Source organism: Pollicipes pollicipes, unplaced genomic scaffold, assembly GCF_011947565.3.
Source record: "Pollicipes pollicipes isolate AB1234 unplaced genomic scaffold, Ppol_2.1 Scaffold_4002;HRSCAF=4701_pilon_pilon_pilon, whole genome shotgun sequence".
Lineage (NCBI taxonomy): Eukaryota > Metazoa > Arthropoda > Thecostraca > Pollicipedomorpha > Pollicipedidae > Pollicipes > Pollicipes pollicipes.
The window spans coordinates 39,532,081-39,556,409 of NW_023596420.1; the positions used below are offsets into that span (position 1 = coordinate 39,532,081).

The 24,329-nt window shown below is 53.3% G+C and overlaps 3 protein-coding genes across 5 annotated transcripts in view; 1 reads left to right on the top strand and 2 right to left on the bottom strand.

Annotated features, from left to right (window-relative positions):
- The first annotated feature begins 1,787 nt into the window (after positions 1 to 1,787).
- On the top strand, positions 1,788 to 3,434 carry LOC119093633 (flexible cuticle protein 12). The gene is made up of 3 exons (XM_037216624.1): positions 1,788 to 1,853; positions 2,452 to 2,589; positions 2,993 to 3,434. Exons 1-3 carry the CDS (start codon positions 1,845 to 1,847, stop codon positions 3,233 to 3,235), a joined length of 390 nt encoding a protein of 129 aa, XP_037072519.1. The 5' UTR covers positions 1,788 to 1,844; the 3' UTR covers positions 3,236 to 3,434.
- Positions 3,435 to 7,003: 3,569 nt separating this feature from the next.
- On the bottom strand, positions 7,004 to 23,067 carry LOC119094484 (ryanodine receptor). The gene is made up of 18 exons (XM_037217543.1): positions 22,924 to 23,067; positions 20,610 to 20,722; positions 20,076 to 20,169; positions 19,554 to 19,723; positions 18,589 to 18,664; positions 17,882 to 18,061; positions 17,499 to 17,575; positions 15,341 to 15,495; positions 14,730 to 14,872; positions 14,421 to 14,536; positions 13,887 to 14,032; positions 13,519 to 13,589; positions 13,141 to 13,206; positions 9,175 to 9,254; positions 8,850 to 9,011; positions 8,194 to 8,350; positions 7,489 to 7,689; positions 7,004 to 7,172 (listed from the first exon to the last, which is right to left on the bottom strand). The coding sequence occupies exons 1-18, from the start codon at positions 23,065 to 23,067 to the stop codon at positions 7,137 to 7,139; spliced, it is 2,187 nt and encodes a 728-aa protein (XP_037073438.1). The 3' UTR covers positions 7,004 to 7,136.
- Positions 23,060 to 24,329, bottom strand: part of RyR (Ryanodine receptor) — a 67,537-nt gene continuing 66,267 nt past the window's right edge. For all 3 annotated transcript variants that reach the window (XM_037216607.1, XM_037216609.1, XM_037216608.1), the window contains one exon: positions 23,060 to 23,098. The gene's annotated coding sequence lies outside the window, so the exon portion shown is untranslated. The remainder of the gene's footprint in view (positions 23,099 to 24,329) is intronic.

Below are 24,329 nucleotides of genomic sequence, written 5' to 3' on the forward strand. Positions count from 1 at the left end.
ATGCGTCTCATGCGTGTCATTGCTTGAAAGCTTTATTTGTCCAGGATGTCCTGGCGTGGTAAAAGTCACTAATTTCAAGCATAAGAATTCATAAGACGGAAACTTCAAAGCTAGCGGCCTTGCGCGGCCCGCGCCGGCCGGTCACGTGTTTGAAGTTATACCATTGCGACTGATGTTCGTACTGGCGTGGTTCTTTCATAAAAAGTGACAAAACCCTTCACACATGTTTGCGCAATGCTATGAAACCTTTGCATACAAGGAATTTTATGGGGCGAACGTTTTCTGCAATGCTGTGACATGATCACAATTTCACTAACACAGTTCCATTAACACGGGAAAAATAGTTTCGAGTTGCGACGACGGTTCAAACGGCGCATGAATAATTCATTCCCTCTCAGTTCTCAAGTTAGGGATTCTCATGTCATCAACAGGCAAAAGCCAAGATACATATCTAAGCCACATGCGTAACGCTTTACACAAAAGGTCAAAATATGCATGCTAAACAGTAGAAGGGTTGGGTAAGACCAGCCGGACCCAACTGCCATGACCCGGCTTGACCTCCCGGACGAGGTCAGACACGTGACATAATGTCCGCCTCGGATTGGAGCGCAGCCCCGCGGCGCCAAACGCCCTCCGGCTATCAGCACTGCACCCGTCCGAGGATGATCAAAAGCGAACTCTGCCCACAACTGTGCAGCCGCGCCCTCCGCCATCGTTCAGCAGACCACCACCTGCGCCGATGACCCAGACATGACCCCGCCGCCGCAGGCACATGTCACCGGCCGCCTCCGGCCCCGGTTTTTCAGCGAGCTTCGGCGACTTGGTCCATACGCGTGGGGTGCGAAGGGTGTTATGGCTGCGAAACGTGGGCTTTGTGTCCCCTGGTTAGAGCGTACAAGTGTGACGTGTGTTCCTATTGGGTAGCGTGTTTGTCATACTCGCCAACCACTTGGAAAGCGCTCCGACCGCGTGTTGGTGATATCATCTGTTCATATGATGCAATTACACATTTCTACAGACTGGGGATTGCCAGTGGAGCCCCGAGATAGGTGCTTGGATGGGATAGGTGAAGGAGCTTGGAGACGGCCAAGAGGCTCACTTGGTTCTCGGTCAAAAGGACCTCAATTCAGTCACAAGCCATTATAGCCACGGGACCATTAAAGTCACAGGCCCATTCTGGTCACGGACACGTGGGTGCCACAGGTGCTCACATGTACAAGCAATACTTGAGAAAGTTTGACACCCCGCCGACGTTATACGTGGTGCCTGGACTTCCACTGGTCTTCCACGATGTACGGTATATTGGACGCGGCTGCTGACTGGCACATCTACACCTAGGAGCTCAGAAAGGCAAACCTTCCATAATCGAGTCTATAACGGGTGATACTTGGTGTACATTTAACATGTAAAATTGGTCTCAATGAAAAACCAAAAAAGCGAATAAAGAAACGGCATCCGTTACCAGGTGTGGCCCGTCGTATAGGAACAGCTTGGCCCGGTGCCAGGAGCCCGTAAACAGTCACAACCGAGTCAGCAGTTGCAATCGTCTGTCCAGCCGGCGTGAGGCAAGCAGCCAAGCAGCCACTGCATCACGCTGTCCCATGCACGGGTCGCCACGTGCACCGGAGCGCCCTGTGTCGCCACTGTCTGCCGCTGCATTCCTACAGGGGTGCGCGATGCACGAGCGGCGGGTTGCGACAGCGGCGCCGGTGCATCTGTGCCCGGGAGGTGGGTGAGGCGCGGACGGCGCGCATAAAACGGCGCGCCGCCAGTCGGACGGCATCAGAGCCTCGGCGCATCTCCTCCAGTCAGCACCAGCTCCCGTCCACACCGCTCCCAGAGTCATGAAGCTGGTGAGTGGGCCGCGCCGGGACCGCCGCAGAGGGAGGCGCAAGTCAGTCAGCGCGGCGGGAGCGTCGGCGCGAGTCGACCGGCGCGGCTGGGGGTCGGCGCGAGTCGACCGGCGCGGCTTGAGAGTCGGCGGGATGGACTCAGCTGGCGAGGGGGAGGGAGACTGGTGTCTCTTGCTCTTGGGTGAAGTGGGGATTCAGGTCGGCGAGTTTCACTAAGTTTAACTTAGGGGCAATTGCGTTTCATGGGAAGAGAGAGACAGACACTTTCTTTCACTCACGCACCCGAAATGAAGCGTTTGGGGACTTTCGAGCCTCTCGCATACGCAATTCGTTATTTACAATTGGTTTATGCGCGTGGCCATCGGGGAACAAATGGCATGGGAGCAAATAGAGGTTCTTTCAGATCCTTTCCTACTTTACCTAAGATCCGATCCGTTATCTGTGGTCCTGCGAGCATCCCGTACATCTCCAACCAATGTGACGCCGCTTCACTTCTTACTTACCGCTCAGCTGGATACTTCAAACTACATCCATGGCGCCTTACTTCTTGGCGAACGTTTATGAGTGACCGTCTCTTACTAACGATACGGTTTTTCAGTTCGTTGTTGCCGCTGTGCTGGCGCTGGCTGCGGCCGCGCCCCAGGACCAGCCCGAGGTGCGGGTGCTCTCCGAGAAGTTTGAGCAGGATGAGCAGGGCAGCTACCAGTACGCTTATGAACTCGACAATGGACAGAAGGTGAGACACAGCATGTGAAGACGACGTCCCATTCGTGCTCGAACCTTGCCGTGCCCAAACCCTGTGGAACAATGCTACCGAGCTGGGATAAAAGCAAAAGGAAAGGGGGCTATTACTGTGGCGGGAGATAAGCATACTTTGTTGCAAACAGATGATGTTAGGCCTATCACAGCAGCAAGCATTCCAGATGGATTGAGTAACAAAAGTTCACACATGTGTTCTTTCGCATTGGTAGATCGGAGGAGCTGAAAAGCTCATTTCGCACTCTTTCATATAACTACGGCAGATACTACAAGTAACCATTACATGGATTCACGGGACCCCAGTGAATTCAATGGTCACAGGTATGCGATCGCACATGCGGGATCATGACGTCACCGTCGTTTCCCGTCTTCGCCACCAGGTGGACGAGTCGGGCCAGGTGATCCCCGGCTCCGAGCCCGAGACCGGCTCCCTCAGCGTGCAGGGATCCTACTCTTTCGTCGGCGACGACGGCAACACCTACACCGTGACGTACACGGCCGACGAGGGCGGCTTCAAGCCGGAGGGTGCGCACCTGCCTGTTGGACCCGCCCAGATCCCCGAGTATGCGCAGCTGCGCCAGGAGCACCCCGAGCTCTTCTGGGCCGAGAACCAGCAGTCATGAGCACCGATACGGGTGCTCTGCACCGCACGCTCTCTATCCTCGCGTCTGTGTTTAGGTGACCAGTCGACTACTACCGTGCTGACCGTGATGTCTCGGTTCCACTCTGTGTTTGCGTCTTAGGGCGCGTTCGTTGTTGTGTGATACTGCAATGTGCATCGCATCTGTTATCTCTGTTTCAAATACACGTATTGATTCGCAGCTTTGGTGAAATCATTTGCATGACTTGCATAGGCTGAGCGCCTGAGAACTCGTGAGCGTAATGCCCGATGCATGGATCGCATGCCCCATGCATGCATACATGCGCTGCGTCGGTACTCGACCGCTGGGCAGCTTCGCCATGAAGCCAGCACTTCAACAGCGCGAAATCGACGCGGATGACGCACTTCGCAACGACAGCGGTGTGGAAATTACGCAGATCACAGCCCGATAGCCGCCGCCGCTCCGCCCTGGTGAATTAATGCACTCAGGTCAATGAGATGCCTGTCTTGGAGAGCGCAGACCATCGGGTCATTGGTCACGACTCTGCTGCAGGACGGGCCGGACACAGGTGGCCAGTGGCCCGGCACACCTCCCCCAAGCACACCCGCGTTTGCATATGATAAGGGTCTGCCGCTGTCCACTTCGCCAGCTTGCGCGTTCAGCGCGTGATTGAGATCACCTCTGAACCGCGGCCTCAGAACCGCGGGCCATGGGGAGACAGGGGGATAGAGACAGGGGGGGTAAGTCCCAATATGTTGCGGGTCATGGCCATAGGGAGACAGGGGGATAGAGACAGGGGGATAAGTCCCAATCTGTTGCGGGTCATTGGTCATTGCTTCAACACTGCGGCATTGCCTGGCGAGAAATGTCTCCAGACCCTCGCTATCTCCCCCCCCCCCTCGCGGCTTCTGACCCGTGGAGGAGCCACTGTGAAGGCGAGACCGCTTCTTCCGACCTTCGCGAGCCGCGTGAGCATTCCAACGCCACCAACTTCCGACGCTTCCAGCGCACCTATCAGTGTCAAGCCGGAGCCCTCCGCAGCAGCGGCGGCTGATCAATTACGGTCCGCAGCTCCGGCGACCACCCCCACCGATCACGTCACACCAGCCGGCAGCCGGCCGTTGCGTCAGAGGCGCCCCGCCGCGCCGCGGACGTCGCCGAAAGAGGTCGCGAGCCCCGCCGCCGCGCGCTCCCGGAGCAGCCGCGGAGGACTCGACGCGCCGGAGAGAGCGGCGGAGAGGGACGGCGTGCGTGGCCGCGCCGGAGGGAGAGCGACGGTGCGGGGGCGGGGGAGGGCGGCACGGACCCGACCAAGGCCGGTCTGACTGATGACGTGCGGTGCGTCGCCCGGCCGAGAGCGCGCTTCGCAGAACGCAGCGACCGTGACCTACACGTGGCATGGTCAGTCCCCGGGCAAGTCGGCAGGTGGATGATCAGTCGGAGAATTATCAGCGAGCATATTCAAGCGCAGCCTGCGCGAGGTGAGACTAGAAGCGAATGGTCTTGTGCCCCTGCTGTTTCCGCTTTGAATGGTTTAAAAATACTGGAAACGGCTGGTAATCCTGTTTTCTTTTACGAGTGCACTGGTGAGTTGATACTCCGATTAAAAAAGGAGCATCGCTTTCTCAGTAATTTACCGCAGACGCCTACAAAACGGCACTCAACTTCGGTGTAAAAGGGGCCCTTCGGGCAACCCGAAAGGACAGCTCCATTGCAGTAATCAACCTCACAGTCACTGATCGTCAGGAGCTGCTCCGCTGGCCATCACATGTCTGCTTTCATTTCTGAGAACTCTAATCGTTCTCCCGCCTTGATACTTTTTCCGAAGAGGCCGCAGCCATTGTACAATAACGCATTCGTCTGGTATACGGTTGATTCTAGAATTTGAAAAAAACTACGGAGGTTATGAAGTCGTTACCTATTGATTAAATTTCAAATAAATGTCAGATGCCAACAAAAATGGTAAAAATAAGATGAAATAAGATGGGTGGGTCAGCAAAAGAAAGCATGGTTATATATTAAACCTTTTGCAAGGACGATGTGCAAAAACGTTTCATAGACTGCGCATTATACTCCCTCCTGTGGCAAGGAGCACTTAAAAAAAGTTTAATGAGACCAACCAATCCAACCGCATTGCGCAACATATCCCAGTGGCGACCCGCCAGGCCGTGTTAATGCTCTTGAACACCGGGAGCACCACCTCTAGAACCAGGGAGTGTTTCGTCGACGGGGTCCGTCCGTCAGACAGGGGAGGATCGCGCGGTGGCGGGCCCCGTCAGCAGAGCGCTGCTGTACCAGCTTCCTCTCGCCAGCAGCGACGAGCCAGACAGGGGTCGGGGACGGTACTCACTCCTTGGCCGTCTCCACCTCGGAGCGCGGCTCCTCGGCGGCATCGCCGCCCTCCGCCGGTGTGGCGCTGGGGTCGGAGCCGTCCCGGCCACTGCAGAAGGTCGGGTCAGGTCAGATCCGGTCCGGCCAGGTCAAGCCAGACCGGGTCAGGTCAGGCCAGGCTATTTCAGGCTAGGTCAGATCAGGCCATGTCAAGCCAGAACACGTCAAGTCAGGTCAGGCCGCGACCTGGGACACCTCAGAGACGCTGCGACCAGAGCCGTCCCGACCGCCGCAAGCGTTCATCTGAGGTCACGTCGGGTCACGCTACATATCACCCGTGCACCGCAATTAACACAAGCGCTATCTTTCGAACGATTCCCACCATTTCTTTCGAACGCTATTTTTCAAACGATTTGCGTTATCTTTTACACCCGTAGCTTGCGTAAGGATCGACTTTTCCAGCTACAAGCCAAGCCATACATGGGTGACGAATGAATATGTGAACATGAAGCTGACTGCTTCAATAGACGCGGCACACTCCAGCTGATTTGCCAACGGCATTTGCATACCACGCGTTTGTAATTTTTGAATTTATGCACAAAGGCTGCTCGTCAACCATGAGTAATGCTCCTCCGAGTCCTGTCCCGACAGCCTGCCAGCCCATAGACGGAGCGGTCCTCATGGCTCGCCGGGCACCCACCCACCATGTTCACAGCACCTGAATATTAAATGGACGGTATTCCCATGCATATCCACAAAGCCGCCAGGGCCGCGTCAAGTATGACATCACGAGGTCTCGCTTACACTCTGAAGACAGTTTAAAAGCTCCCCGCATAGCTCACCCGGCGATGTGCTGTTCGCAGTCTGACATGCGCCTCCCCCCCCCCCCCGCGCGAAGGAGCCGTCCTCACCTCTCCTCGACGGCCGGAAGTCCGAGGGCATCGCGCGGGGGACTGCCGCCCGGCTCCGGCAGCGGCGGCGACGGCGGCGGCGTCGCCGCCATCGTCATCGGCCCAAACACGTCGTCCTCCTTCTTCTCCTCCCGTTTCTCCAGTCGCTCTCCCTGCATCAGTGAGTTGATGACGCCCAGGACATACCTGCGGCGAGAGAGGAGGCGTGATGTTCAGATTTGGATTGGTTGGTACGTAAGATAGCACATTCATGTGCCCTCGGCCCTTTTCATTCATCCCCTTATGCGCGCCGAATGTGAAGGCAACTTAACATGCCTTATCTGGGGATCATGGTGGCCCATGAAGTACATGGCGGGCACGGGGAAGACCTTGGCTTTGAAACGGGATGCCTATAGTTGGATAAGTACATAAAGAAGGCATGCAATTCGACAGATAAAGTTTCGCGTGTCTGTTCGCCCGCACGGATACAAAATATGTGTGAGATAAATGTTATGAGCAGTGAACTGACTAACTTGACAACGGACACGCCAACCCAGCCGGTGTAGTAGGTTAGGTATAAGAACAGCTTGATCATGGCCATCATCAGCTCGCCGGCCGTCATCCGCTTGACTTCTGCCAGCTTCCGCTTGATGTTGGCAGGCGCAATGGCGCTGAGCCCGCTGAATATCATATCTTTCAGCTTACGGAGATAGGACTTCACCAGCTCCATCCCACTTCTGGAGAAACAGGAGGACAGCACGTTACAGCGAATGGTGACGACGCCCACTGATCCCACGCCCCCGAGGAAGCAACCGACGGGCCTGAACCACATGACACAGGAAGCCTTCAGCTAGAACAGGAAAGACGAACAAAACTTCTCACATGAAAAAGAATCCATGTTGCGCATGAGATACGTCAATTCGAAACCAGTCAACGACTGTTTAGATACTCACAGCTGCTACACAAACACAACATAAACGAAATCAGTGCAATGCACCGACATAGCTAGACGTTGCCTCTTCCTCTCAAAGCCCTTCGGACGCGATCGCTCACTTCTCCTCCTCGTCCGCGTTGAGGATGTCGAAAGGTCTCCTTGCTCTTGCCGCCCGGTTTGGCGTCCTCCTCCTCGCCCATCAGGCTGGTGGCGTGCTGCATCTCAAAGATGGCGTCCTCGCAGAAGTTGACAAACAGCTCCAGCTTCTCCTTGTCGCCGCCCTCCGTCACCACTTGGTAGAAGAAGTCCCGCTTCGATTGCTGCTCGGAGGGGGGGGGGACGGTCACACGCACGCCAGCATAATCATCATTGGAGATGGAGCAGTAGAATGAAACATCACCGGCTTCACCCCAGTGGTATTCAACGTGGCACGCCAATATTTATGTGTATGCATTTATTTATTATTGAGGTTGCCGCGTAGTTCATAAAAACTTCATCAGCGAAACAATGTCACCTTTGCTTTGCGGTTTGTTGCGGGACGTTATACACTTTCCTATCAACAATAAGTGCCGAACAGGTCTGTCACTGGGCTAGAGTTCGCATACTCAGCAACTGGCAAGCTATTTCTCTATCACGTACACACCAATGTCAGCCTACATCAGCGATGACGTAGGCTGACCTTGATAATAATAAACCTATTTACCAACCTATAACCTAACCTTGACCTTGATGATGACAAACCTATTTCAGCGACGACATGAATATTTCCAGCGAATTAACTTCACGAGTTTTCGGGTGGTCTCGTCTTTGAAAAGGCCGGTTACCTTGATCTGCGGCTTCTCCCACTGCTCTATGTGCTCCTGTTTGATCTCGAAGTAGACCCGCTCGATCTTCTTGTTGCTGCCCAGGATCTCGATGCGACCGAGCAGCGGCTCGAAGTAGTTCAGCACCGAACCGGCCGTCTCAAGGAAGCGAGCCAGCCTGCAGGCAGAGGTGCAGCTTCAGTGCATTCCTGAGCACATGCGGGGGCGTCCCGGTGCCGAGGATGGGAGTCGTAAGGTTGACAAATACTAAAAGTTTGTCTCAGCTTCTCGCAAAGTAAGCTTTCGGTGTATTGGTCGCCACCAATAATGGATGCGAGAAGCTGGGACCGGTGAAAGCGTCAAAGGAAACATTCTTTTTTAGAAACGGGGAACTTCACATGGGTCGTCGTCGTCGTTGGGGCTTCACGACGCACTCAGCTGCTGCGGCAATATAGTGTTGCCTGTTTCTCACCCTGACAGGAAAAGTGAGCATCGCGGATGAACTGCAGATACGAGCCCCAAACCAACATCCAGCAAAATCCTGTATAATTACTTCACATGAGATGTTTTATGTGGAAGTACGGCCATCATTCACTTCTTGCAGCGTTCTCCACACATTACCGCGTCGATTCACGATGCGCGTTCGTCTTTCCGTCATTGCCTCACGGGTCACTGACCTCGGGTCGTTCGGCATGTGCTCCGAAAGGTTGGTGAGCAGCACGGCCAGGTTGAAACCGATCTCCTTGGCGGGGTTGTGGAAGCGCTCGGTGAACTCCAAGTAGTCAATTTTGCCATCGTGGTTCTCATCGCAGCACATGATCAGGAAGTTGATCTCTTGTCTGAAAACGGAAAAGAAACATCAGTTTTTGTGACGAATTCACTTTAAGAGCATGCCAAAATAGTTTTGAAAGAACGATAGGAAGAAGAAACGCCGAGTCACACGATGAGAGTAAAACCTAGCGATGTTTATGATTCCTGCAAGACAACATGCACTAAGCTTACGGCGTGTAGGCTTTGGTTTGCTCCATCTTGTCCTTGAACTCCTTTGGTGTGATCATGCCGTCATTGTTGACGTCGATTTCCTGGCAGATAAGAAGGCGTGGGTTAAATTTAACCATGAAAACTATAAAAGGATACTTCATTGCACTGATTTTCTTGTATCATGTTTAATCATCACGTCAAATATTCATTCAAAATAATAACCATCTAAGTGTAAGCAAAAGGGTTTCTTCCTACCCGCGCAGTTTCATCTTAAGCTTACGGCGAACAATAACTCAAGTTACGATGTCGTAACGGAGCGCACAACAGTCCCCCTGCGCGAACGGAGCTATCGCGTCGAACCGGGACGGGGAATGAATTCAAAACGCTTAATGGTCTTCTACAGTTAATTAACACTTTCTGCGGACCATTCGTCCAACGCGAACTCACTGGTCGATAATCACAGGGCCGTAACGTTATTTATTCATGACGACAACAGCTGAACGCTAAAGCGTTCGCGGCGTGCCATCTGGGCTTGGGCGGTCCACTAACCGACAATCACTATCGCCTTATTTTCACGCTTCGAGGACGATTTTGTGTCTGGATGAGATGTCACGCCTGTCAACCTAACTGCTCATTCAGCTGGGGTTTTCAATCAGCTGGGTTGGCTAACTGTTGACCCCATCCTTGACTCGACCTCGACAATTCATTTATCGACATTCAGCATGGTGTCGCAAACGTCCCATTACAACAACATCGCATCTCCGGTGAAGCTTTCTGATTGTATCCTCGCGTCTACTGACACAAGTATCTATGCTATACGAAGCATTACACGCATTCCAGTCAGCAGGGGCGTATCCAGAGGGAGGCACGGGGTCATGCCCCCCCCCCCCCTGGGTCCCGAAAGTACCCATAGCCAGCGAAACAGACGCAGTTTTTTTTACACACAACGTAGCAAAATTGGATACTTTTGGGGTTTACAGGCGACCAATTACAGCCGCAAGCGAAGGTGAACGGCCCCCAAGTTAGCAAAAATTATTTTTCACTGATTGAGAAGGTGATGATTGAGAGGTATCAAGACCGCTTAAACTGTCCAGAGACCCTACGCTGCTTCTGGGGCCCTATGTACCCACTTGCAGGGTCAACCCGACCGTTAAGAAGTCTTCTACGTTGCCCTTGATATTTTTGCATTTGCTCGGAGGGCCCTACTCTGTTTCTTGGGCCCTCTGCTAGGTGCCGGGCCACTCTTTACCCATCAGGGAACTTCCACAGATTCTTTCTATTCGCTCGAAACGCTCCATGTGCTTGAGCCAGGGGCTCCATATATTGACATGCCGGATATTCTCGGTTGCTCAGGGGCCATTCACATTGGTCACGGTTAACCTTCTGGTACTCTCACGATATGCTCATGGGTGTTCCACATTGGTCTGGCGGCCTTCCAACTTGCTTAAGGCCCTATGCTCTTGTCTGGGGCCCATCTGTTAACCTACATGGGCCCACTCGGTCGTTCGGGGGCCCCCGTATTGTGTCTTGGGTACTTCCTATTTGTATGGAGGGCCTTCTGCACTTGTCGGGGTCCCATCTGCCAAACTGCTCGGGTGAATGGCAGATCCGGCGGCGGGGGGGGGGGGGACACTGAACCGTGCTCCTCTGTGTGCCCCGAAGTGACCCATAGGCTCCGAAGGGGCTCATGACCAGGCGAACGGACGCAGCTTTCAAACACAAATCACAACAAAATTGGACGTCTTCGGGCCCCCAGACAACCAAGACCAGTCGCAAGCAAAAGTGAAGCACGTCAGCAGAAAAACTAATGAGGCTGCTCAGAGGCGTTACGCTGTTGTTGGGGCCCTATATATCCACTTGCCGGGTCAATCCGATCGGTAAGGAGTCTTCCACATTGACAATGATCCCCTTACATTTTCCTCTAGGGCCCTATGCTGCTGTTCGGGCACTATCTGCTAACATGCCTGGGCACTCCTGATCGATCAGGGAGCCTCCACGTATTATTCCCATCTGCCCCAAGGTCTCTAACCGTTTTTGTTGGGGCCCCATCAGCCGGGGTACCCTAAGCTTCCCTACCCTAATATGAAAGGCCTTAGGGCCTCTCATATTGCACTCGGGCTCTTTCTTCTTAATTGGAAGGCCTTGTGATGTTGGTGCCAACATGAGGTAAGGCACTGAGCCACTCGATGCTCAGGGCCCCTCTACATTGACCTAGGGTTATTTCCTTTTGATCTCGTTTGCGGAGGACCCTTAACTCCCATCGTGGCGCACACTGGCTCTTTTGCTTAAAGGGCCCTATGCTCTGGCTCAGGTCCTATACGTCAGCCTGCCGCGGCACTCACTGATCGCTCAGGGGCCTACCACGTTAGTCTTGGGTTCCTCTCGCTCGCTTTGGGGACCACATACCAGTTGGTGGAAGCCCCTTTGTTGGCCCGCCGTGGTACCCATGATAGCTAAGGCTTCGCTGCTGTTGGCCTCGGTGCTTTAGCTTTAGAGCAGCAGTCGGATATGCGCCGATTAATTTTGAAGCGCAATTGTCGAACATAATTTTACGTGCCGCCGACGTCGTATGAGATATTTAGTTAGGTTATTGGATTCGTGACACCTTTTATATTTGTGCATCACATTCTTTTCCATCTTATACAATACATTTTGAGGCTAGGATATGTTGCACTGCTTCATAACAACCAAAGCAAAAACTCCGCAGTAGTCATCAGCCACCAGCTGATCGCATCGACCAGCCGGTTAGCTGTAAATACGCTAGGAATCAAGTTCGTGCTTGATTTCAATGGCATTTAGCAACCAGCTCTAGCATATTTTGCCAATATTTTCCGAAAACCTTGGCCCCAAGATGACGAATTCGCCACGCTATGAAGAAAATAAATAATCTTCATGTAGGTGCAAACAGCTGCACTGCTTCATAACAACCAAAGCAGTAAGTGCATAAGTGCACCTGCGCTCATGCCTAGTTTTCTAACGATGCGCACAGCAAGATGGGTTTCCGGACATAAACATCATGCTAACAATCTTGAAATTTGATGGCCGAACTTCGAGGATTTTTCTTTGGGGGGGGGGGGCTTAATTTTATGGGCCCACAATTTTGCGTGTCCCACCCCCACCCCCCATTGACGAAATCCTGGATCCGCCCCTGCCAGTCGGCCGACTGCTTCGGCCGGACTCCAGAAGAACGCGATGGCGTCATCATATCAGACTTCGCCGGCCAGCACGGTAACATCGGATAAGACAGCGGAGAACGTCCACCAACCGAAACGCTCGCAACGGCGAGATATTTGCGCCTGCAATACTGACAGTTTGATTTGCGATTATTCCGCTGCCTGACCTGTGAATCACGGATGATTTCGATACGCGAGAAAAGCAACAGTATGGGCGTCACGTTTTAACGGGCTTGACGTTATGATCGAGCAATTGTGCAGCTCGGCGGGCGAACAATGGCGGTTCATTCCATTACTAACACATAAACCTGTGCTCATGAAGACGGCATCAACCCCTGCACCTGCAGCGGATGTACAATGAGCATTAACCCCCGCCGGCTTCGGTTGTTCCTCAGGGAATGGGCGTCCGTGCGACCTCCCCGTCGATTCCACACTCGATGTGCGAAACAGACGGGCAACGCGAAATACAGGTTCTCTCTCAAAGTTTTGCAGAAACGCTGCCACCTGCCGTTCCGCCCCCGATTCATAATGGCACATCTTTCAATGCCGATCGAAAAAATACCACTTTTAGGCATCCTTTAGTAGCATTCTATTCGCGCGTAGATTTAAGCTGATTCCGATCAGGAAACCAAATTTTATAACAATCCACTCAACAGTTCTCCTTTCTGCCTCTGCCATGCGGGTCCCCGATGTTAAATTAGGAAACAGCTTCCGCAAACAGCAGTGCGTCTGTGCACCACAGCATCCGAAACTGCTCTGGACCTTAATCACAGACTTACAGACTCACTGCATCACAGACTCATTGACAACATACCTGGAAGCTGGTGGACTCCGTCAGGTCCTTCAGTTTCAAGAACATGTCGAAGAACTTCAGGATCATCTGCGGATCAAAAACGCGTAAATATTTTGATCGGCCAGTAGACGCGGATAAATAAAACGGAGGTGTTCAGAAGCTTCTCACCACCATGTCGAAAACACAGCCTTTCTTTATAACACACGAACAAGGCACAACATGTCGCCAAAAATAGCCAGAAATTGTGTCAGGTGAACACAACCGGTAGTCGTATCAGTTTCCTCCTCTGTGAGAGACGAGCCGCTTCCAATGCATAACCAGACCATGGAGTCGCAGCCCGTGTCACAGGCTCTGAGCCCTGCCCTGCCCACAGGCACGGCAGCTGATGCCCCTGCTCACCTCCACGTTGGACGCCGACTCCACCAGCGTGTCCACCATCTGCTTGCCGATGGTGCCGTTCACCACATTGCCTGTGTGCAGACGTAGACAGCTTCGCAACATCGAATGATTACATTGCAAACGAACGAATGACAAGGAGGAGCGCCTCTAAGACTGATGCTTACACCACTGGCGACGGTTCTGGTCTCACAAGATCAAGGTGGTGCAAATACAGTGCTGCATGGCAACAGTAGCCTGAATTTTTTTGCAAACAGTGAACTCAGTATCTGAACCACTAACTTCCTAAATATAGTCCAGGCACCGGCCAAATTGCGACCGGCTGGAGCGAGACATGTAAACCCAACTTCCCCACGTATGATATCGCCTACCTTCGAGCATGGAAAGCATCATGATGATCATGTCCTGCTGCAGGTTGAGCAGCTCCCGAAGGAGATCCACCTGGCTAGCGTGCTTGGACAACTTGTCCTGCATGTGAGAGAACAGGAACAGGAAGCCACCCACGGCATCCCACAACCTGCAGAGCGAGGAGACAACGTGTCGGCGGTGTAGCAGGTGGCGGTATACATTTCGTTATATCCGCAACGTACCCTTGCTTAATTTCGGGCCCTTGCGGAGAGCGTCATGTTTTGTCTTTTGTTTTGAGCATGTGTTGTAAGGTTGGTTGGCAGTCTGAAACCGTGATAACGAACTAGGAGTGAGCCACGAACGACATGTAGCTCTGCTGCGATTGTCTGGCCCGCTTGAGCACAGCATGCGACAGCAGTGGAAAGGCCGAACAATACACACGTGACCGTACCGGCGCCCTGCGACAACCAACATCAGCGCCCTGTCTCAAAGTCGCCCCGCAAGCGCCAGAGAAGCTGAGGCGCCCGAGCGGAGCCGGAGAACGCGAGTCGGCTCACCTGGAGTGGGCCAGAGCCTGCTGGTTGCCGACGCACGGCCCCTGAATGACCTCAGTCAGCGTGTTGAACACCTGGCTCGCCACCCCGATTGCCTTGAAGAAGTTCGCCTTGCCCGCCTGGAAGGCGAGCGTCAGGTGAGAGCCAACTTGACACAGCTCACAGACGCCTGAGCTGGAGCGAAGGCGGAGGCTGCGAGCTGCAAGTGTGACACTGCGGCCTCCAGCAGGCTGGACGCTGACGTGCATCTCGCACGCGCTGTCACCGACGTGCCGCGCCACTGCTCAGACCCGGCCCATCTGCCTCACTCACCTGGTCGATGATTTCCTTGGAGGAGTAGTGCCAGTAGAAGTCCATGATGGACTCCTGCAGACGCAGCAGGTAGTCGACTGTGCAGATGACTAGGTTGACAGTGGTCGTGTTGCCCGCCTGCGTTCGCAGGTAGTTCTGCCAGTCTGGGAGCACCGTGAACAGGTCCAGTCAGACGAAATGCACACAGATAACGCAGATGACATGGTATGTTCCCCGGTGGAGGACATATCAGCTTAATGAAGCAGACTAGCTGCAGTATCGCTTCAGTCATGAGGAATTCTGCGCAAATCGCAGTATCACACAGCCATTTTACTACTAATAAGTCACGCAAAATGCGCACCTCAGGTAGAGACCGCTCATGCACACCTTACGTTTTCACACATGCACTTCGCTGATGTTCCAATGCACGCGCATATTCACTGTTCCTTACAGAGACCCGCCCTCTTCCGCCCCCCCCCCCAAAAAAAAACGCTTTGTGCCTTACAACAGCAGTACCGCCTCACACACACAAAACATTTAGTCAGGCAGCCCTAACTGTCGCCATCGACAGCGTTCGTCAGCCCCCCCCCCCCCCCCCCCGACGATCGGCCAAGCCGGGCCGGGCCGCCTACCCAGGTTGTGACCCTCGCAGGTCAGCTGCAGGAAGCGGAAGACGGCGCAGGTGAACACGTCGTCGTGCATGTTCTTCTCGCCGGCCGCGCCCTCCGAGCCCACGCCCAGGCCCTCGGCCTTGGTGTTGCGCTCGAACGCGTCCAGATCCAGCACGCTGCCGTGTCAGGACAGGTCAATTCAGGCCAGGTGGAGTCAAGGTAGATCTGGGCACAGCGCCAGACAGCACGGATAGCCGGGTACAGACGGGAGATTCGCCTGGCATCCTCCGGCGCTACCAGCAGCGCAAATGATGCAACGAAAACGAAAAAAAAGTTTGTGGGTCTAAGGTGCAACCTATTCGATGCATAATGAACACGTCGTTTCATTAGTTTCCAATAACTGATATCGACCTTAGTCAATCAAGAGCATCTCAGTTGATCAGACCCCTTACAATTGCCTAGCCGTTAGATAAATAATAAGGCACACGCTTCCAAACTAAAGAAAAATATCACGCTGCGAACAAGAATTCGCAACCGACAGGCAGCGCTGTTCTTCTTAACGACATCCTTTCACAAGAATTACTAAACAATCACCGACTGACTAGACAGGCGCAACAGATCAGTCAAAGCTGATGTACATCACACCGGAGTAACAGCTATATAGCGCACCACCTCAGCAAAGCTCTCAGAGTTCCTTTAAAAACGAAGAAAAAACCTATTGCGGTCGCGCCACTTCTCGTGCACTTCACCGCCATGCATTGAGGGAAATCATTTACACGGATGGGGCAACAGCTGTTTGCCTCGACCACGAGTGAGGCTAATTAGAACCTGTCGGCCATTGCAGCGTGGAAAATCGCCTTTTCACGGCACATTCGACCCGCGGCCGACGATGGGCCGGTGACGACCGTCTGGACAGAGCGACGGCATCGAAACAGACGTTCCCGTCGAGGCCAGATACGCATACGGCAACCATCAGCTCGATGGCATCCAGGAGTCAAAGCCAAAGCAGCAGCTATCGGCGCGGTGGTGTAAGGAGCGCATGCCGGGCATGCCCCGATGAATGTAGTGTGAGCGTGTCCGCTACAGAAGCTCAGCCGGCCAGAGGGAGTGTAACCGTCTGGGATCGTGCACCTGGGCGCCACGGGGGAAGGCTCAGCCGGCTATCCCGCGGGGCTAAACGGGACCTTTTTGCGCGGCGCGTGCCAGCCGCGATTGTCTACGAGCCTTGCTAGTCAGCAGCAAGCTATGTAAGAGGCCGCGATGACGAGAGAACTTGGCGGCAACTGGTTTTAACACCTTGATACGCTCGGCAGACAAAACTTTTGTTGAACAAATTGTCAAAATTTGGCTCACATGATGGATCAGAACACACAATTTTGTACCGAGCACCGACAAAAACGGTACCAGAAGTATTTCACATTTCCACGGCGTAGACTTAGCTTTAATTTTCCTCCACATTACAAGTACGCTGTTCACGAAATATAACAGAAGAAAGCGCAAAACTGAAACGCATATGCATGGCACATCACCGCAGGTTTTCAGCATATGCATGCAGATGCGTCAATACTTCTCAATACTAGCGGTCAACACCTACGGGGATGTTCATGTTCGTTTAAAATGCACTAGGGACAACCATGTCTTTCATACCCGCTTAAAATGATTGGGCATGCCCCTGGTTAGCGTTGTGTGTGTTATAACCAAAGCCAGCTAACCCTCTCAGTTTTTCGGCGCGCTCAAGCCCATCCAGATCCAAAACGCTGAAGACACAGGGTTGACTATGTTATTCGGGAACGATTGGACGTTACTTGGCAGGGCAAAGTCGAAAGAAGGAAAAAACTGGCTATATCTGCAAGGAACGAACGCAACGGTCGCGAAGTTGCACACATGTTGCTAGTCATCGAGGAAAGTACTTGACGCACCAAATAAACGCAGACATGGTTAATCAAAATTGAGACGAACACAGCTAAGACGCACATCAGTTCATGAGTAGCCTGTGAACGTCACACAAACAAACCTATGCCTCCGTCCACTGTTAGATAGGCTAGGAGTTTAGTCCTTCCGGCTGTAACGTCGTACCGATGAAAGGCCTAACAGTTCAAGCCCACAGAAGAGTCTACGCTAGATAAGGCAGAAAAGTTGGTAAGTGTCCCCGAGTGAATAACGCCAGTGCCAAATTTACCTGCAGGAGGACATAAGACCAGATATCGACACGAAGAATGAAGAGTCCTTCTTCTCCTTCAGGTAGTTCAGCATAGCCTGAAAGTTTCATCAAACACGGATCATAATTTGAGCAAGTACACGAGTTTCTCAACGTTCTTTTCCAGCTATACCATAATCCTTCTCTACCCTATCTAACAGCTTCCAACACCGACACCGAAAAACACGTACCATACCTTGTACCTTCTGCCTACCACGTACCCAACCCATACATACCTTGTAAAACAAACTGCACAAATAACACTACTCCGTCCCCCCCCCCCCCCTCCCTCCCCTGGGCAGGGCTGGTAGGACGACCGCACAAAAGGGCTGCTGGAGGGATGGGCTGCTGGAGACGGCGCTCACCATCTGGACGTCGACGTTGCCGCCCCGCAGGATCGAGATGCCGAGGTCGAGCGTGTTCATGGTCATCTCGCTGGGCTGGCCCTTGCTGGCCGAGATGTTGAGCAGCACCATCTCGGCCACGCCGCGGCTGGACAGCCGGTCCTGGCAGAACAGCAGCTTCTGCTTCTCGATCTCTTGCTCCTGTGGAATCGGGGAGGGGTACGATGACCAGGGTGGGGGAGCAGATGTTCCACTCAACAACCGTTCCTGGTGGGACGGCAGCTTCGGCCTCTCAATCCCGTGAAAGGGCTAAGGGCGGTGAGCGGACATCCTTACATCGGCGGCAGAGGTGTCCTTCTGAACTAACAGAGTAACGGCGCGGAGTAAAAGCACGGCCAGACCTGAGGCAACTGAATTTCGAGCTAAGGAATCCCTTCCCAGGACTTTACGGGACAGCGTCGTCGGAATAATGAGTATACCTTACAGCATAGCCCATGACACATTTGATTCATCATCCCAGGGCTGCCCCGCATCATAGACATGTACATGCTCATAAAACCTTGAGTTTGGAAAATATCTCAAGATCTTAGAGGATCGGCTCAGTGTTTATCAACTCAGGCAATTTATTTTTTTGAATACACCATATCCAAATGCAGTCATCTCGTATTGCGATAAACGAAAGGCCCTGCACGGCGCTACAGGCACGATTAAGCCATAAGGCTGCCTACGTTCATGGCATCGGCTGTGTCTCCTCCCTCCTCAGCCTCTTCTTCATCACCTTCTTCTTCCTCCTCTCCGCAAGACCTGAAACAGACTCACTCAATAAGTAACACACCTCGATATGTTCGTCGCCACGGACGAGCGAAAGGCACATACTTTGCGAACAGCTTAGTTAAAAACTCAACCGCTACTGACGTTGATGTCGAGGGCCATCATTTGTCATCTGGTGTCCATACTTGATTTGTTCCGTTGGCTCTAGCCGCGGTGGCATTGCTGTCACAGAAGGTGATTACGTGTATATATATATATATATATATATATATATATATATATATATATATATATGCGTGCGTGCGTGCTGCGTGCGTGCGTGCGTGCGTGCGTGCGTGCGTGCGTGCGTGCGTGCGTGCGGGCGTGCGTGCGTGCGGGCGTGCGGGCGTGCGTGCGTGCGTGTGTGTGTGTATCAACATGAAGAGATATCGTCGACATAACCCGTCGCCTCGAAATGAACGTAATCGGAATGATACTTTCCCCCGCGAACCAGCCGTAAATCGTCGAGGCAAACACCTTTCACCTCAGCAAAGGCACCGCGAATCAAATACATCTGCCACGACTGGATAGACGAGCTGGATTTGCGCCGTCAGACTCGCAGTGTGCCAACAATTGGCAGCCATTGCCGCCCACACCTGAAGTCCCATAACTCTGATGACCAAACGAAGCCACATAACTGAAGGCCGCAGCCCCTGAGCATCGACGCCGCATGCCCCGTGCCCATTGCTGAGGGGCACACGTCGTGCACCATGACGTTGCTGTTCGCTGTTGTTGTTATGCTGTTTGCTGCTGTTTTACGATGTCCGTCGTCGTTTTATGAGTGCGTTTGCGAGAAGCATCCCCGACATGGAGACTCACGCTGACACCAATGCGTGCACCGCTGCTAGTGCTCTCGTGTTCTCGGGTGTAGCGTTCGACTGACTTGGCCATGATGACGGCGTAGTCCATGTAGAGAGGGTCCTCCGACTGCGCTCCCTGCTCCATCTGTGCCTGGCGCGAGAACATGGTGACCAGCTGGGTCACCGGGTCCGGCCGCTCCTCCTCCTCCTCGTCGGCCGTCTTCTTGTTCCTCTCGCTGTCCTCGAACGATTGCTGCCAAACACAAGGCGTTAAACGCTGGTGGCTATGGGTGACACAGCATATGTTGCGTGAGTCTGAGGCATGACAGCTTAACATTTCATTATCTAAGGTATGTAGAAAAAATGTCCAGTCATTTACTTCAATACACACACCACTACGCCGCATCATATAGGCGCTTAGTTACGAAATTACGCAATCGTAAACCGCAGAGAACCTGATGTCACTTACACCTTCGATTTAACAAACAATGACAAGATCCACCCATCCAACCAAAGAAGACATGTCACAAACTATAACATACAGAATCACCGCCAGCGTGCTCTCCACCGACGGCGGAGCTCGCTGCAGCTAAATTCCAGCTCACCGTGAGGTCCTCGATGAGCACCTCCTGGCCGACGTTCTCATCAGAGAGCCAGACATTGCTGTAGGTCTGCAGGAACAGGTTCACGGCCCGGTGCCTGCGTGGAAGACACCACCACCCGGTTACACTGGCCGGGGTCACGGAGACCGCTACTGTCAACACAGACTGTGACCAGGCTGGGAGGCATGCGCCATATGCCTAACCAAACGGCAACATATGCCCTACTGCTGTGTGGCATACTCTTGGTGGTGTGATGTTAAACCAGACGAAGGCCTCCGTCGAGGTTCTGCTGCTGAACATGTGATCTTAAGTCACGTGCCAAGACAGCGCGGGGAATCTGTTGCACCTCTCCCATGGAGTTTCAGAGCAGCAAAGTCACTTGTGAAATGCAAAATGCCTTGCTAACTTCTTGGGTACAAAGCAAAGCACTCGCGTGCAATATCGAATATGGCCTGTGATCACGGAGTGATATCGCACACGTGTACCCGCCGCTGGGTTGCCGCACCATGCGTTGCAGACCATACTCCCTGTCTGTACCTAGCGACAGTGTACATGGGCGTACTCCGCAAACACTTGAGCACGGCCATCTTCCTGGGCGTGGACATCATTTTCTTCCACTCGGCCGGCTTTCCGGACGCGGCGGAGAAGGCCTAAAACAGCGGGGTGGGCCAGAGGTCAAGGGTGGCCGCCCGCCCCTCCTCCGAGGACGGGTGCTCGGGGTAAGGGTCACGCACTCACCTCAAAAAGGCACAAGCGAAGGCTTTTGCCCTCGCACAGGTCAAGGGAAGTTAGTGTTCGATGTTAGTTGACTTTGCAATCGTTAATAAGAACCATGCGCAGGTGGAAAAGTGCAATGTGAATCCTCCTGTTGAATGGAATCGGACCAAACCGCTTGCCCACGCCTAGTTTTGCTGGTGTGGGAAACTATCAAGAAAATGCAGTGGCAATATAATGCTTTGCTATAGCGCTAAAATGCCAATGACGTCTACGCACACGCTCGCTGTCTGTAACCTGCTGAAGTAGTACAAAAACTGACTTGCCGGTAAGATGAGTGAGTCATGCGTGATAAATATCCCCGTTGTACTCGTTAATATGTTTTTTATGATTCTTCAGCGTGAGGCGCACGACACCTTCTCTGTAACTTGCGATTGTGTGCACGATTAGCATAGTTGATCAGCAAAGCTTGGATCACTGAGAGACGATGGTGATTGCCGTGTTCGCGTGTCTGAGATACGTGCAGTGTACGTGGACCCGGCATTAACCCAACATCGCACAAACGCGTTAGTGGAAAACATACAGCCAGCTCTATTATCACAAGAATGTGTGGTCTGTGTAGGAGGGTCACGGCAAATGCACCCAGGTTCAAACCGAGATAGCATAGCTCATCGAAGCCGTTCGAACTACGCCACCGCCCGAAGGAAGTCTGGTTCAGCAACTGATTACGAGCGTCGGGACTGCGTGCCCTCGAAGCCACCGGCCCCGCAGTCGGCGACAGGGTCCACAGCAAACCACCGCCCCCGCCGGAAGAAGGACGGCGCACAGCAAACGCTGCGGGGAGAGGAACTGCGCCGCCTAACCTGGTCATCTGGTGCAGAGAAGCCTGGCGGAAACACTGAATGACGGCACGTTTGCGCTGCACGCTGAGAACGGATCTGTGCATCTGCTGCTTGCTCAGCTGGGGGTGGTCAATCTGAGAGCAGAGAGCGGCCCCGTCACCCAGACCTCAGAGAGTGCGGTAAGCTAGGGCGACAGGTCGCCTGACGAAGACCGCCAGCCCCGGGCGCAGGTCGCGCCTCTGGAGACGGCCGGTCCTGTGCTAGGGCGGCTTTGGATATTGTCAATCCAATGTAGAGAATTTCCCTGTTAATCTGAGGTGCCGGGGCGGTGCATCGAGAAGTCAAGTTCAGCCGGGGTACGTGTTCGCCGTGTGAATCCTTACCTCGCGGAGGGATCGTGCGGAACTGACGGATACAGCAATCGAAATCGATGCTCTCAGGCCCCAAGAGGTCACCACTGGCGCAAATTTACATGGCAAATGGCGCAATTTAGCATCTCGATCTGCCGTGGAGAGGTGGGATGTGCTTGTGAATTTGATTCCTCACACGCCGCGTTACTGAAGCTGTTCAGATGTACACCGGACGGACAGCAAAATTGCACGCGAGCCAGCCGTGAGGGCGCAGAGGCCAGTGGGTTAATGAGGCGGACAGCGCTGGGCCGACCACGCAGCGAGTGCCAGGAGGGCTGTCCCACGTCAGGGGCAGGCGTGCTGCTGTTGCGTCAGCCACTCGTAATTGTTAATGACCAGGATCGCGGCGCGGGTGTCAGGGCAGGTCACACTGCACGGGGCGCACGTACACAACGCTGCGATTTGATTGGGCTGAGCGCACGGCACAACGCGACACGGCATCGCGGAGCCCGCGCGTCCTGGGCCGGACAAGGCCCGAGTCGAGTCGTCACGAGAGAAACGACCCGACGAAAGAACACGAAAACAGACACATGCGCGGATTTAAGACGGTAAAACGGCATGAGCGAAACACGACGTCATTTCCAGCTATTTCCGAGACGTACGCCCAACTCTTCGTGAAAATGTAGCATGCACTCGAGCATACTGCAATCCCTTCTGTTGCGGACAGCTGATGTTACCCGATCATCGCATGCGACTGGGTCAGCTTTACGTTCAGTGAATGTGGAAGGCAGTGGTCAGCTTGACCACACCCATCACGACAACATCCAGCAGGTCACTGCAAGCAACCGGGCCCCACTCTCACATGTTCACCCCAAGTTCATTGGATCTCAGGAGTCTGTCACGCACCATGTGCAGGCCGTAGAGAACCTTGGCCATGTCACGTACCATGTGTAGGCCGTAGAGAACCTTGGCCATGTCACGTACCATGTGTAGGCCGTAGAGAACCTTGGCCATGTCCACAATACGCTGCACGATGTCGTCCACTGTGGGGATCTTCTTCTCGCCCATTTTGTTCTTGTCTGCCTCCATCACCGCCTTGCGGGCACCACCGCCCAGCTTACTGCAGCCAGCACAGAAGCGTGAGATGGACTCCCTCCGCCACTTCGCAGTACAGAGAATACAAATTTAGATCGCGCGGAAAATGCTTCACTCTTATGTTTCCCTTTCGTGACCATTAGCCACTTTGCACCTGTTTGCTTCCCAGCTACCTCGATAGGGGGACAGAACTTGGAGTGGGCGCTGTGTGGCCTAGAGCTGTCGATGCGCCCCAAAACCCCAAATCATCATCATCATCATCATCACAACTCGGAAAATGGTGGGTGTTCGGGGCTTCATTAAAATCGCCATCTAATGGAGGTAATCTGATCGGGTCGGCAATAAAAAAGCCACGCGCGTCGTACCCAGATATCATCCCACAGATTCGGTCTGATCCCGACCAAACTTTGTCGGTTCCATAACGTTCGACATAAGCTGCGAAAGTGAGACACTTTGGTTAGAATTTCCCCACCCAGTTCCGGACGATTTCCCAACTTTCTCCAAGAGGCCGGTTGGGTTACCCCGCAAGTTGTTCAAGTCTTCTATAACGACAAAAGTCCGGTCACGATCGGGATTCCCAACCTTTCCCCATCCCCAACCTGCATGCGCATGCAGATGTCTGACCCGGATCGGGACTTCATGCCCTGTCCCCAAGCGGCCGGCTGGAAAAAAACCGCGCGTTTCGCAATCTGCCTGTGGTGAACACGCAATGAAGAACGTCTGATCCCTACCGGGGCATCCCCAACCGCACCCCAAGGGGGTGGGTAGGGCAAATCTCGAATGCGTTTCCCAAGCCGGTCGGGACGCTAGGAATTTTTCCAAGCCTTCCACAATCTGCCCGTAGTAAATCACTGACTGGGATCGACCGCTCTTGTTGAACTGAAAGCTTTTGAAAAACTAATTCCATCTCTCCCGATCGACACGCTCCAAACGTTTTTTTTCTTCAAACTGATGAATAGCGATTGCCTATTGCTAATCCTTAAAAGGATATATCGACCGGAAAAATGTTGCTTGTTTACAATCGTTGCTTAGTTTACAAAACGCCCAAAACGCGACTAGACGAAATATACTGCAACAATTGAACTTAAAATTGAGCAGGAAAAAAGTCATATTTCAAGCACAAAGCACATGATAATGCCCTTTGCAACATGGCTTACACCCATCCCAGAAAATAAAACAATACACGGACTGATTAAGAATTTGCATTTAATAGCGTTTGATCGTCTTCGCGAACATTTAAGACATTGGATGCGCAC